Raw genomic sequence first — 13,249 nt, forward strand, 5'->3', positions numbered from 1 at the left:
TTGGTTCGTTTTGAGGAGCACACAAGACAGCCCCATTCTCCCTTCACTAGTTTTTGACAGCGCAGGCATAGGTGCAGGGTTTAGGTAGCGTTTGTTGTGCTTTCGGAAGAAACAACATCGTCTGTTGAAATAACCTCTAGCCGTTGCTCGGCGGGATGGAAGCAGTGCAGAAGGAACAGCCCCGAAACCGGTCGGATCCTGCTGTTCCTGCATCGTGGAGGGTTATGGCTGGATGACATGTTTAACATATCAAAGGTTTTTGGGCTTTCATGCTTTCCACATCCCGGGGGCCGCCTGCTCGAGAGCTAATCCCAAAGTTTCAACCACATCAAGACCGGCCCGTCCTGAGGTTGCACCCTGCCCCAGCTACCATTCTTTCTATCTGATGTGCGCCTCTCGTCGTTTTCTGGGACTGGATGTGCTTTCCTTCCCCGTCCCGTCAGTCGTATTACTTTTTCTTCGACGGCGGCTTTTTGAACTAATTTTGGACGGCCTTTGCCTTCATCGTTGCCGGGTCGGCGGTTCCGTGTGCGCGATGATGGATGAGACTCAAATGGCCAGCCAGCTTCTCCGGTTGCGGTAGTCTTGAATGCGAAAAAGCGGCACTCCCTCTCCCTTCGGCTGCCCCTTGCCAGTCCTGTTGATTGTTCCTATTTTGAGCGATTTACCTTGTTGCTTTGGTCACGTTCACGAAGTAGCCGTTCTTGTACCACCGGAAGGACATTGTTGATGAGCCCTGCGCCACACAGGACAGTATGAACTCAGTGTTCTCCCGGATCGGTCCCTTTTGATTGATGACCACCGACTGCAGGAAAGAGATGAAACGAATGTTAAAAGGAGAGAGGTAGAATTATGTTTCAAGCAAGATGCGCACTAGATCGCATAAGAGAGGGAGAGGGAGCAAGAGAGAGTTGTGATGATGTGTCAGGCACCGGAAGCACAAAGGAGTGTACAATTTTCCAAGCAACAAGACACAGCACTGGTTGTTAATGGTCCGACGATGAGGGGACACAAGTCCAAGGCCGAGCGAGAGGACACAAATTTGTATACATTACCCACCGAGGGCCCGGGACGATTTAGCTTGGTGACAACACTTCCGACCAAGTGGGTCAAAAATGGTAGCTCAAATCTGTGCATAAATGGACTCAAACCAGGAGAGGACGCTCCTAAATTGGATACTTTAGAGGGATAGGTGGAATAAGGACCATCGTTATCGATTATCCTCCGGTTACGTGCTGGATGCTGACAGGTAAATAAATTGGACACCATCATCAATCTTGCTGCCAGTGTCAATTCGGACATTATATAGAGAGATTCATAAAGAAGGATTGAAGATTTGATGCAACATTATTGAGGATAAAATGAGGATGGGGAACATTTTTGATTTCGAGTGATGATTAACATGTTGAATTGAAGCATATGACCGCAAAGAGTTTAATAGCTGGTTATGCTTTAAAGAAGCAGGAAGGAACGTGTAATTCCGATACATTAAACTACCCACCAACACAGCGGATTAATTATCGGGAAATTAACGCAATGTTCGCGAGCATCGTTGGAAAACTAAAACAACGTTGTGGACCGGTAGGAAAAAAACCGGAAGAGCCAGTCGGCTTGTCCGGTTCGCTGGTCATAAGCTGCCCCGATCTGCGAGCAGCTTGTTTCGTGGAAGGATGGCTGCCACAGTCTATCCATCCCGTCAATGAGGATGCTCTTTCTGAGGAGCGATGTTACAGCAGCAGCCGGAAATAAGTTTCCGGTGCAAATGGGAGCTTCTGGGAACCTTCGCGGAAAAGAACCTACATTGACGCTTTAGCCGGTGGAGCGGCGAAAAACATGTTCTACGGAAAAACACTACCATACACAAAATGCTCCATTAACGACCTATGGTATTCGATGGCCACCAAAACATAAAGTAACCAGTGCGATCCCGTCCTGTGTACCGTTCGTGCGCGTTTGTGAGCAGGGTATGTATCGTCGGGCGAACGAGAACTACGTAACCTACCTGCAGCATTAGACCAACGTCCTGGCGAAAGGAAAGCTTCGTCCCCGGGACGAGACTCACGTTCCCGATGCGGCCCCGCTCCGTCATCTTTTCCATCGCTTCTCGCACCCGGCTCGAGTCGATTTTGGGGCCAAAAAATTGAAACATCACCTCACCGACTCCGGCTCCAGTTGTTGCCGGTGCGGCAGCTTTCGTGCCCGATGTTCCACCGCTACTAGCTCCGGTAGGGATCGCGTTTGTCCTGTGGATTAAACGGTAAAGGTCGATGAGTGAACCGGCAAAGCAAGAATCTCATACCCGTGCCAGGGGTTGGGGGTGTGTTTTTAAAAAAAATGTGCAAAGAAAATACCGGCAATGAAAACATCACCCACCCAGACGCCCAGGTGATTGACCGTTGTCGGTATGCTTGTAATCGGACGGTGCCGCCGCCGAGGGGCTGGCATAGTAATTAGCTATAAGCGCTGACTAGGACTAAATGTATGAACGTGCACGTGTATGTGTGTGTATGTGTATGTGTTGGTTGGTATCGAGCATCGTTGCGCGGGTCAAGAGGATCAAACGGTACTGAGATATGATGACTTCTTTAGGGATGTTCCACGAAGCACAGGCACGAATGGCAATGAGATTAACGGAAAGGTCGTGTCCCGCCCGGTACCACGCTGCTGTTTGGGAAGGTAGAGCAGCGTGTGCTAATTTAAGGACCGGGAGGGATTTTAGATTTAGTTACGTGTGTAATTATCGTTGGATTGAAGTAATTAGGCAAGGTGTTTCAGGTACACTTTGCAATGTAAACATTAAAGTCTTTTGCGGAGGCTCGCTGGAGGTGTGTCGTTGGCGGGACAAAAGGTACATTGAATTTAATGAAATGGTCATGGGAATTGATAACGTAATGGTTTGGTGAAATGACCTTTCAACAAGCAGACGGAGGGCGGTGACACAAAAAAATTGTATCAGTCTACTTACTTCGTAGCAAAAACTTCCAGATCATTGATTTTGGATAGATTAAAATTCCTTAAAAACCGGTTGATCTGCAATAAAGAGAAACAGAAAAATAGGATTAATAAATTATAATGCATTGATTCTGGGAATGAATTATAAAACTTAAATTTGTCATATTTAAAATGGATTTATCGTTTATAAAACTGGCATTAAGTCAAAGAATGGAAGAGATGAAGATGAATATCTTTTTTTAACATCTTTTTTAATTGCATTATTTGAATATCCTACAAGCAGAGATGAATTAAAACGTTATCGGTTTTATCGATTATATCATATTGTTATATTATTTAGATGGCGAAAAACCAAAGCACCAAGCAAATGACACATACTATTTTTAGTTTTAAAATAAGCAAGTACTTTCCTCAATAAGCAAGTACTTTCCTCGATAAGCAAATACTTTCCTCGGTTCCTTTAAAGTCTCATTTATACTTTGAGTATTGCTTTTGTGTATAAACATATTTGGAGTATTTTTTGAGATAATGATCTGCATGAGTTATATGTTTATTCATGAGAGTAATTAAAACTTAGCATAAAATTTCCTCCAAATATGATTCGACTTATCACATCATTTCTCAAAACGCGAACAGGCTCGGTTCACATAAATAATTTTACCTCCACACCTTCCTCAAGGAAGCGTACTTTCACCGATTTTGTTTAATATTTACACATGCGATGTTCCAAAAATGAAAAATGTCAAACAATACTCTTTTGCCGATGACTTTGCGATTAGTTCCTTTGCCAAATGTCCAAGAAGAATTATAAATATCCCAAACAAAGGACTAAATGAGTATGCAAGATACTGCAAAACATGGAAGCTGAAAAGTAAATGAATCTAAAACTGAAGCTATTTTTTTCTCGCGTTGCACAAGTAGAAGAAAATTGTCAGATAGAAAATTTAACATTCATAATAATGAAGTGGAATGGAAAAATGAAATCAAATTTTTGGGGGTTACACTCGACAAAAGGTTAACATAAAAAAAAAACAAAAAAAAACAAAAAAAATATTGAAAATAGAATACTCTCTGCAACAAAAACCTCATTATCTCTATATAGCTTTACTAGCAGGAAATCTAAATCAAACTTAAAAAATAAGCCTTTGCTTAACAAAAAAAATCTTACGGTCTATATTATTATATGCTCTACACACATCAAGAAAATCCAAGTGTTCCAAAACAAATATCGTAAACGAATCCTTAATTTACCATTTTGGCATATGACTAAGAACAAATATGATAAAAATAATACAATATGCTGATCTGCTATTAGAAAAGTGTAAAACAAATTGCATATCCAGCCAGAGCCAGATGGCGATTAGTAAATAGGTTATATGAATGTAAATAGACTAGATTATAAATTTAAGTAATAGAGGAAAGATTAATGTAGATAAGGTTGAGGCTGGATTCTCTTTCGTTATTATTTTTTCTTAGACTATAAGTCCTTAATGTGACCAGGGTTTTTTTTTCAAAAAAACTTTTCCCTGCAGAAGAACTCCACTCTAATGCGATGGCTAAAACATGATCCTATCATGACGTGTAAACTGTTAAATTTATCCAGTACTAGTTAAGGCCCGGTAAAATCTACCGGATGTCCTCAAATTTCGAATTATTTTCAAACTCTACACGTTCAGTGGCAACAACCATAACTCAAACACCTATTTGTTCTTATTTGTTCTTATTTGTATTAACCTTTTAACTTCCTGAACAGTTCTAACTGTACATTGCAGAACCGTTAAAAATCGATGAGGCTACTTTTGAGCCGTACTGATGTAAATCTTAAATATTAAATAACCATAAAAAACCAAGTCACGCAATTTTGTATTTTATAAAACCGGTCTTCAAAAATAAGATTATTTGTTACGCACGTAAAGTACCATTTACTAACACGTATAAGTAATAACAATGATAATCATGATTGGCGAGTTTTGTGGCCATTTTGAAAAAAACAGAAGGTTCAGCACCTGCATTCCTACTTATTTTCAATCGAACTGATGCGTTCCAGCCTCTGTTGACACAAATGTATAATTTTTGATTATTATTTTTTAGTTATCGGCGTGATTTTTGGAAAGCATAGCTAAGTAGTAACCTCTAAAACGTGTCCATTGAATAACGTATTGATGTGCAGTAAATTAAAAAATTAGGGTGCCGCTAATATATATACAACATGTTTAGATCCAATCCCAACTGCGTACTTAAAAACATACAATTTTTGAAATGCTCACTTCTGCTTCAATCCATCTTAGTAATAGAGTAATAAGTAATAGATGCTTAGAAAAATTTCAATGTAAATTTTCTCGGTCTTTAATTTTATGCGGGTCATTTCCAAAACCGCCATCAAAATTTTATTGTATTATCCTGAAACTGGTTTTGAAGTATTAAATGGATTTGGTATTTATGTATGAGACAATTGTTATTGTTGCGCCAAGTATCAAATATCAACAGTGAACATATACCCTCATATTACCATTCCAAATGTGTAGTTCTTATATTCCGATCTATAATGTTATTGAAAAAAATGGTTCAACACTGTCCTTCCTAGCCTTCCCAGATCAATTAACTAAATTCGCGTTTACTTGCAAACTATTTTATTCACTCTTGTCGCCCACATCTTTCCGATTTTGCTTCTAATTTGACGTGTCCTTAATTATAACGTGGTTGTTCTTAATCAACACCATAGTACGGTGATAGCATCACAAAGTAGTAGAGTAGTTCTTCCCGCACGCGAGCAATTCGTTACAAATTCAATTTTTACTTTCAAGCCATCAACATCCGCCACTTTCTCGCTCGGAATTTCAGCAAGGCTTTTTAGCATATGGCCGCTTAGGGTCTCTCGACTACATCCGCCTCTTATTGTCATGCGTTTTCCTTGTCCAAACTCAGCCAATATTGCGGAGTAGTAGATTTGAGGGAGTAGTAGATTTGGGGCGGTCCTGTGGTACATGATCGTCAACTCGAACGACTCAATAACATGCCTGTCATGGGTTCAAGCCCAGAATAGCGGACGGTCCATAGCAAAGATTGAATATCCGGCTACGTGGTAATGAATTATGTCTCGAAAGCCTGTATAGGCCGGCATGTCCGCGTAGGACGTTACGCCAAATAGAAAAAGTTATGAGGGAGTGTACATGTTCGACGTCCTGGGTATAGTAATCCGTTTTACAGGATATTATGTACCACACTTACCTGCCGATCACGACGGTGTATGTAGTACTCGAGGTGCTTAAGGTGCATAAAGCCAACTATACTGGCTTAATGAATGATTGATTTAATTGGAATATCAACCATTTCACAATAAATTTAATTTGCATGGTTTCCAAACATGATATTGTCTTGAATATCTTGATTTACATGAGGTATGAGGTACGACACATCATCATCAGTTTGCTAATTTGCATCTTCAGTTAATAAAAAAATATATATATCCAATACCATGTGATTTCAAATCGGTTTGTGTAAATAAAAAATCTAAGTAACCATTGCCCTCATTACCCGCGGGCTAGCAATGGTGCATGTAGCAAGTCCTTTCGCAGCAACACGCGTTGCTAAGAGAGCTCTGCTTTCACCGCTTTGCTTCTCTCTCTCGCTTAATGTTTACTCTCACGTCATTGTGGCGATTTACGATTTTATATATACAGTCAGTCCAAAAAGTATTCGTCTAGCTGAATATTTTACAGAAAAAGGCGAATTATGGCCGCAATACGTATGGAGCGATAAAAGTAATGATGAGGTTTGATAATGGGACCATCAATACACATGTTTTGCTAAAAAATAAGCATTTAAATAGTGCAATAGCAACCAAAATACATAAAAAACTAAAAAAAGTCGTTTGATGGGCGCGCAAAAAGTATTCGTCCATCTAGCTTTTTAATTATTTACGCTGGACAAACACTACGTAGACGTGAATTAAATTTATTATTATCAATCTGCTGGTGACTTCCTTCTAAATTAATGCATTTCTGTTGTTTCAATTGGACTTCAAGCGGTCAGAGAGGCACTAAAAGCGGGGGAGTTAAATGATTGGAGCATGATGGCGAAAATCGTATATTTAACTTATGCATAACCTATCCTTCTCATTTTTGAAGGTTACAAAAGGTGTGGGAGACCTCGTTCCTTCATTTGATCAGAGTTTGGCCATTTTTCTGACACTAATTGTGTTACAAACTGCCATGTAAGCAGCCATTCTTGACGGTTAATCTAACGAAAGAAGCGGTTTAATGTCCAAAAAATAAAATTTTACCAAGGAATCAATGCATTTTGTGTTGGCCAATAAGATCAGGAAAAGAGATGGGTCACATTTGGTTGATGGGTCATGCTGCATTTCATCGTAGCTGGTCATGTAATAGCTTGAATGAGTGAGTTGTTACAAACATGTTTTGTTTGAATAACACCATACACAGAAAGTGGCCAAATCCGTTACGGTGCATCAAATAATGCAGGAATTTATTTCAAATTAGACTCTACTAACATTTTAAAACATGTTTAAATCGCCAAGGTCATACGGCCGACGTCTACCATAGCGAAAACAGTCTACTAAGATGCAACATCAAAATTTCGTGTAACGGTAGCATCATGGAGTCATGATACTAGGGCTCAGTGAGGAAAGGTGAGCTAGAAAAATGATTCAAAATGATTGGAGACGAGATGGGGAAACATATTAATGCAGTTTTTAAGTACTTTGAGTCCCAGTTCTCAGAAATTTTACTTAAAATGTATCACATCTTTCAAGAACAGTCGAACTGGAGAACATACAGGGCATTGTCATTTGCCCAAAACGTCAAACCAGCTGAAACCAAACTGATGAAAATGATTTAATAGACTCTCAATATGATATCAGTTGCCATTTTTTCAATGGAACTTGGCCACGTAGTCCGGAAATGCAATATTTCTACCAGAGAATAATTGGAACAAGTCTTGTAGGATAAGTGGATCAAAAATACGCCTTTTTAAAGGTTCAAATGAGTTCTTGCGTTGTGCAAGTAGTCACCAATAGTCATAAATGCAATAAGAAACACGATCAGGACATTTTTTGATTCCATAACCTTTGTTTTCTTACGCATATTATGCCAAAAGTCTGATGGACGAATACTTTTTGCGCGCCCATCAAACGACTTTTTTTAGTTTTTTATGTATTTTGGTTGCTATTGCACTATTTAAATGCTTATTTTTTAGCAAAACGTGTGTATTGATGGTCCCTTTATCAAACCTCATGACTACTTTTACCACCCCATGCCTATTGCGGCCATAATTCGCTTTTTTCTGCAAAATATTCAGCTAGACGAATACTTTTTGGACTGACTGTAGTGAGATATTGTGTAAAAAGCACAAAGGTCTAATATCAATCAGAGCTCCATTATATTGTTATTAAACATAGTAAACAATGAAAATAAATATAATAATATAATATAAGCATACAATAAGGATCCAATATAAAACTGTGAGGGTTATATGATGCAGCTAGATCATAGTATCTACATAAATGCAAACAGCAGTAAACAATCATTCCATTTCCCGAAAGCGAATTCAAATCAGATCTTCTGATCATCAAAAGCCGACTAAATGGACTGTTTGTTTATTTGATATGTTTATTTGATAAAGTAACCCCATCGAACTCATTTAGTTTAAACGGGTCATAATTACATTTACATAGTCAGTTTTTCACAATAAATAACAATTAACAAGTTTACTTATTCCTTAATCGAGCTAGACGTAGACGTACCCAGAATGTGGTCTGAGGTATATCGAGAACGAATAAATCAGCGGTCATGTTAAAATTACAAGACATGGATGTTATGGGATTATTTTCTCCATACCGTGAAGTGCCTATTGACTTATTGAATTGAATTGGGATTCAACCATTCATCAACCATTCACCATTCATAATTCCAATCATTCAACGAAAACACTTTTCGCACTACACCTCTACATTAATCAACCACAGTGCAGCTTGTTTAATGCGACTGTGCGATTTTAAACAACGTCATGTTGCGGGTATCACCTCCGACGTATATGACACGCAACAATATGCCACAGTATCACAACGTACATACAAAAACAGTGCCTAATGAGGCCTCACTGGACGACCGATGGAGCTACCGAGTAGCACACCACACACGGGTACAGCTCGTTTGTATCCCGTGCGGAGATCTCGATCGCTTTCATGTGTGCCGCCGAACGGGGGCTCATTCACTTTGGTAAGGGGCCACCGTGCGATATGGGGCTTGGTTTTGACGTGATCTAGAAAATTAATTAGCATATTCGTTTAATTATCAAATGCAAAACGCCAGCATCAGTGCTCGGTACACTCGTCTCGTGGCAGCGGCTGTGTGTAGCAACGAGGTGGTTCAGTGTTTTCTTTCTGCTATTTTTCATTTGCTATACAGAGCGCACCACCGGTGTTTGACACAAAAGGTGTACACGAAACGCCAACGAGTGAAATAACTCAGCAAAGGCTCAGAACATGGCCAGTGCTTGCAAAAAAAAAAAAACCCACCATACTTTACGGGAGTGTCTGGAGCTGGGCTGCTGAGAACTCCATGAACCCGCCAGGCGGTTGCTCTCATTAAGTAGAAATCAAGGGACAGGCCGGCACCAGGTCCGCCCGGCAGTGCTCGTTGGTGTTTGCCGGTTGGCCCTTTTCACACGACAAATACTTCAATTAGCGGGTTGTGGTCCACAACAAACAAGCAAAACCATCGTACACACATACACACATATACTCTAACTCGCTGACAAATGACGACGGGAGACGCATGCGGTTGTATGTTTGAGACTTGTGTTTCGGACGAACAAGCGTCATAATCAACAACGAAAAAAAGCATTTCTTTTAACCGGCATGAGGTACGTTGCGTTGAAAAATCTTGAGAAATCGTTTGTTGTTGCACTTTTTAAAATTATGCTTGATTTTGGATTCAGTCAAGGTAGCCCGTTAACAAGAGCTGTAGGCCTGTATCAGTGTAAGTAATTACTAATAAACCTCAAGAATAGGAGGATCACAAAGTAGAACAGATAAAAGTTCAGTTCTTCAATGTTATCCGAAAAGCATGTAATCTATTACCATTGAATTAATTCGCTAGTTTTGTCCCATTTTTTTCTATATGGTATCATACTATCGCTAAGCTATGTGAGAATCTATGCTACATCATATCACAAAGACATGAGATCGTGGACTTATTTTCTCAAACAAAAAGCCCCCCACCCCCCCTCAAAGTTATATTCCATTGCTATCAACTGGAAGTCTTAACCAAACAGCAAACACTGGCACTCTTTCATAAAGCATCGCAAAAAGCATTTGAGTAAAAAGGAGCAATTCCCGAAATGAATTATTGTAATGTAAATAATTCACAACCATTCACATATAGAACTGTCCAAAGCACTTCCGACGACCTAAATTTTACCTGTGCCTGCGCAAAAAAAAAAAAAAACAGTAGGGGAGTTGGTTCCTTTATTTAACTACCTTACCAATCAAAACCGTCCCACGCACATTGCCTTCGAAATGATAAAACCCTATTTCGGAAAACCCATTCTTAATGCCTTCATCGGATCAGTGCGGTGGAAAGTTTGTTGGGCCCGACTAACTTAAGTTAGGCTGCGTTTAATGCTGCATACGTGACCCCTGTATCATACATCGGGTAAGGGTCTGATTTGTGTGTCCTATTTTCCACCCATTTCCGGAATGGTGTTTGGGACAATCCTATCGACGAACAGCAAACCTCCTTCGAAGGGTATAATGTAAACATGTGTTGCTCGCTGTATTCCAACGGGATGTTATGTAGTAAGAAATCGGCAAAGTGTGCGAGTAGTATTTAATTGTTAGGCGTTTTTCATTCATGTGGTTCTTGTGAACGAAAATGGCTCAACAAAAAGGTTTTACTAGTAACTCTCTATTATCTAGCTAGGTGAACTGTTGCAACTAGTGCACTCTTCACTTTACATACTAACACTAATTACCGCCAATGTTCAGTGTTTGACGCACGCGGTTGAGCCGGAACTGGCTCGTCAGATTTATTAGTCGGTCGACGTTTTTACGCGACCGTAAAGTGCAACACTTTCGACCAGTTTAGCGTAGCGACTGGTTAGTCCACTTGTGTGTTCTGTGGAGTGACAAGTGAACTTCCGAAAACGAAAACGAGTGAAGTGCTATCGGGTTTATATTTCTCCATTCAGGATCATTCCCTGTAGCAACACGAATTCGTCCTATTTTCGTCTTGCGACGTCTGTTTGTTCCCGAAAAAAGCATCCTAGCGGTAGAAAAGCATCTGCTAAGGTGTGATCAAAGGTTCGCGGCAGATCCCGCGTCAGGCTCATCTCACTCTTTAGCGCTTTAACGCTGGCCCCCATACAAAGGCTCCAAGCAGCTGGATCTGTTATTAGGGTGTGTTCGGAAAGATGTGGGAAAATTGTTTTAGGGGGCGAACATTTGGTGAGAAGTTTACGCGTACCTACACCTACACCAACGCAAGGAAAGAGGAAATGGTGGAATGGTGAAACAACTTCATCGTTGTGCGGAATGTGCGCAAAGGCAACAGCAGAGTTTGTTGGAACTAGAAGGATGAAAAACATCACACCCCACCCGCCGCTGGTTCCGGGTTCCCCTGGTGTTGTTCGGTTGGCAAAATTAACCGTTGTACCAACCACCGATTTCAACACGCCAACTTTTCACCAAACTTTCAACCCTCTCGTACGCAATTTTCATAAGCGCGCAACACAACACTTTCCAGTGGCGGACAAGCCCAGCCACCGCCACCGCTAGCGCGGGTTTTTGGCATGACGATTGCACACGCGTTGTTGCGTTCGAAAACGGCTCCCGTGTGTGTGTGAAAAAGAGACAGAAAGACAGCCAAAAATTAATTGTTTCCTTTGATGTTTGCCGTGCGAAAGATAATTTAATTGTTGCTTGCTGTCCTTTTTTTTGGGGAAGGTGGGATTGGCAGAATTCCGTGCGCGAAATGTTTGCTTCAGGGCGGTAGCAAAAACAAGCTCAATAACTTTTAACACATCTCATGCGAATTTTGGCTGGCTGGTGGAAGTAAAATTGGAAAATATTTTTGTGCACTTGTTCTTCCTTGCTGCTTGACAAATCGTTTCTTGTAATTCTGCCCGCTCGTGCAAGCAAACCGGCTCTGGTTGCCGGTGCAAACACCTGGCAAAGAATTTTGAGCAAATTACGTCGAAATTCGTTGATTTTTTTCTGTAGTAGATTCTTATAACCAGCTAGCAACTAACTTACCCCCCCGTGCTAGTGACTAGGAGTGTGTGTGTGTGTGTGTGCGAGTGTGTCGCAAAAGAATGTGTTCCAGTGTACGCGTGTACTAGCAGCAAACAGTGCCTGTAGTGCGTTGATGCAGAAAGCGAGCGGATTATAATCACACAACCTAACCTGCTTCACACAACCGATCTGCTGCTGCTGCTGCGGCTGCTACTACTGCTACCGTTTCTGATCTCGCAGGCAAACGCGGAAAACCGGCCCCTATTGGTGGTGGCAGCAGTAGCCGCGGCGGGTTTTGAATGCCCCGCAGCCTGAAGGATGCCTGGAGTGGTATTTCTTGTTTGTGTTCCAACGGCAAATTATGAAAGGACGTTAATTAACGGTAAGAACGCAAGCCCATTGCACATTCGTCTGGTCGCCCTAATCACTTCCTACGCTCCAACGTTAGTAGAACCGCCCGAAACCCCCTTAAGAATGTACGGTTCAGGTAGCCAACTCCCGCATTTCCCGGCACGGAGTGCAGAGGGACCATGCTTCTGGTTCCTGTTTTCCTTTGTCGTTGTTAAATATGTACTCAACGAAAATGAATAGCAACCTGTTCCGCCGAGAGAATGGGTCGGATTATGGTGGATATATGTTGAAGGAATAACAAGCAAGAAAAAAAATATGGAGCCGTAGCACAATCTAACAAACGTCTTCATTAGCGGAATATCAAAGCGTCCGGCTAGAGACAGTTCCGAGAGTGTGAGTTGTACTGAATATTAACTGAGCCGGTCTCGTGGTACAGTCGTTGACTTGTGCGACTTAGCAACATGCCCATCATGGGTTCAAACCCCGGATGGACCGTGCCCCCCATACGTAGGACAGACTATCCCGCAATGAGGTAATCCATAAGTCACTGAAAGTCAAACCCACTACTTAGACCAACAACGGCAGATGAGTCAAACAAGAAGCAGAAGAAGAAGAATAAAAAGAAGAAGAATACAAACAGTGCTCAGGTTCCAAGAAGATAAATTTTGTAATATATTAACTATTTAAAAAAACACT

General features: G+C 41.0%; 2 protein-coding genes across 12 annotated transcripts in view; one reads left to right on the forward strand and one right to left on the reverse strand.

The window, feature by feature from the left end:
- The window catches only part of LOC121595626, a 205,807-nt gene that overhangs the window by 75,056 nt on the left and 117,502 nt on the right, over positions 1-13,249 (reverse strand). Inside the window, exons 7-9 of the mRNA XM_041919717.1 lie at positions 2,966-3,030; positions 2,003-2,243; positions 669-805 (exon numbers count right to left, since the gene is read on the reverse strand). Of these exons, the coding sequence (XP_041775651.1) occupies positions 669-805; positions 2,003-2,243; positions 2,966-3,030 (443 nt within the window). The remainder of the gene's footprint in view (positions 1-668; positions 806-2,002; positions 2,244-2,965; positions 3,031-13,249) is intronic.
- LOC121595628 overlaps positions 11,020-13,249 on the forward strand; it is a 34,770-nt gene continuing 32,540 nt past the window's right edge. Inside the window, exons 1-2 of one of the 11 annotated variants that reach the window (XM_041919721.1) lie at positions 11,020-11,272; positions 12,191-12,584. In XM_041919721.1, coding sequence (XP_041775655.1) covers positions 12,521-12,584 — 64 coding nt within the window. In that variant the 5' untranslated portion in view covers positions 11,020-11,272; positions 12,191-12,520. The other 10 variants (XM_041919726.1, XM_041919730.1, XM_041919724.1 and 7 more) reach the window with 10 other exon arrangements.

This window comes from Anopheles merus, chromosome 3R (assembly GCF_017562075.2).
Source record: "Anopheles merus strain MAF chromosome 3R, AmerM5.1, whole genome shotgun sequence".
NCBI lineage: Eukaryota > Metazoa > Arthropoda > Insecta > Diptera > Culicidae > Anopheles > Anopheles merus.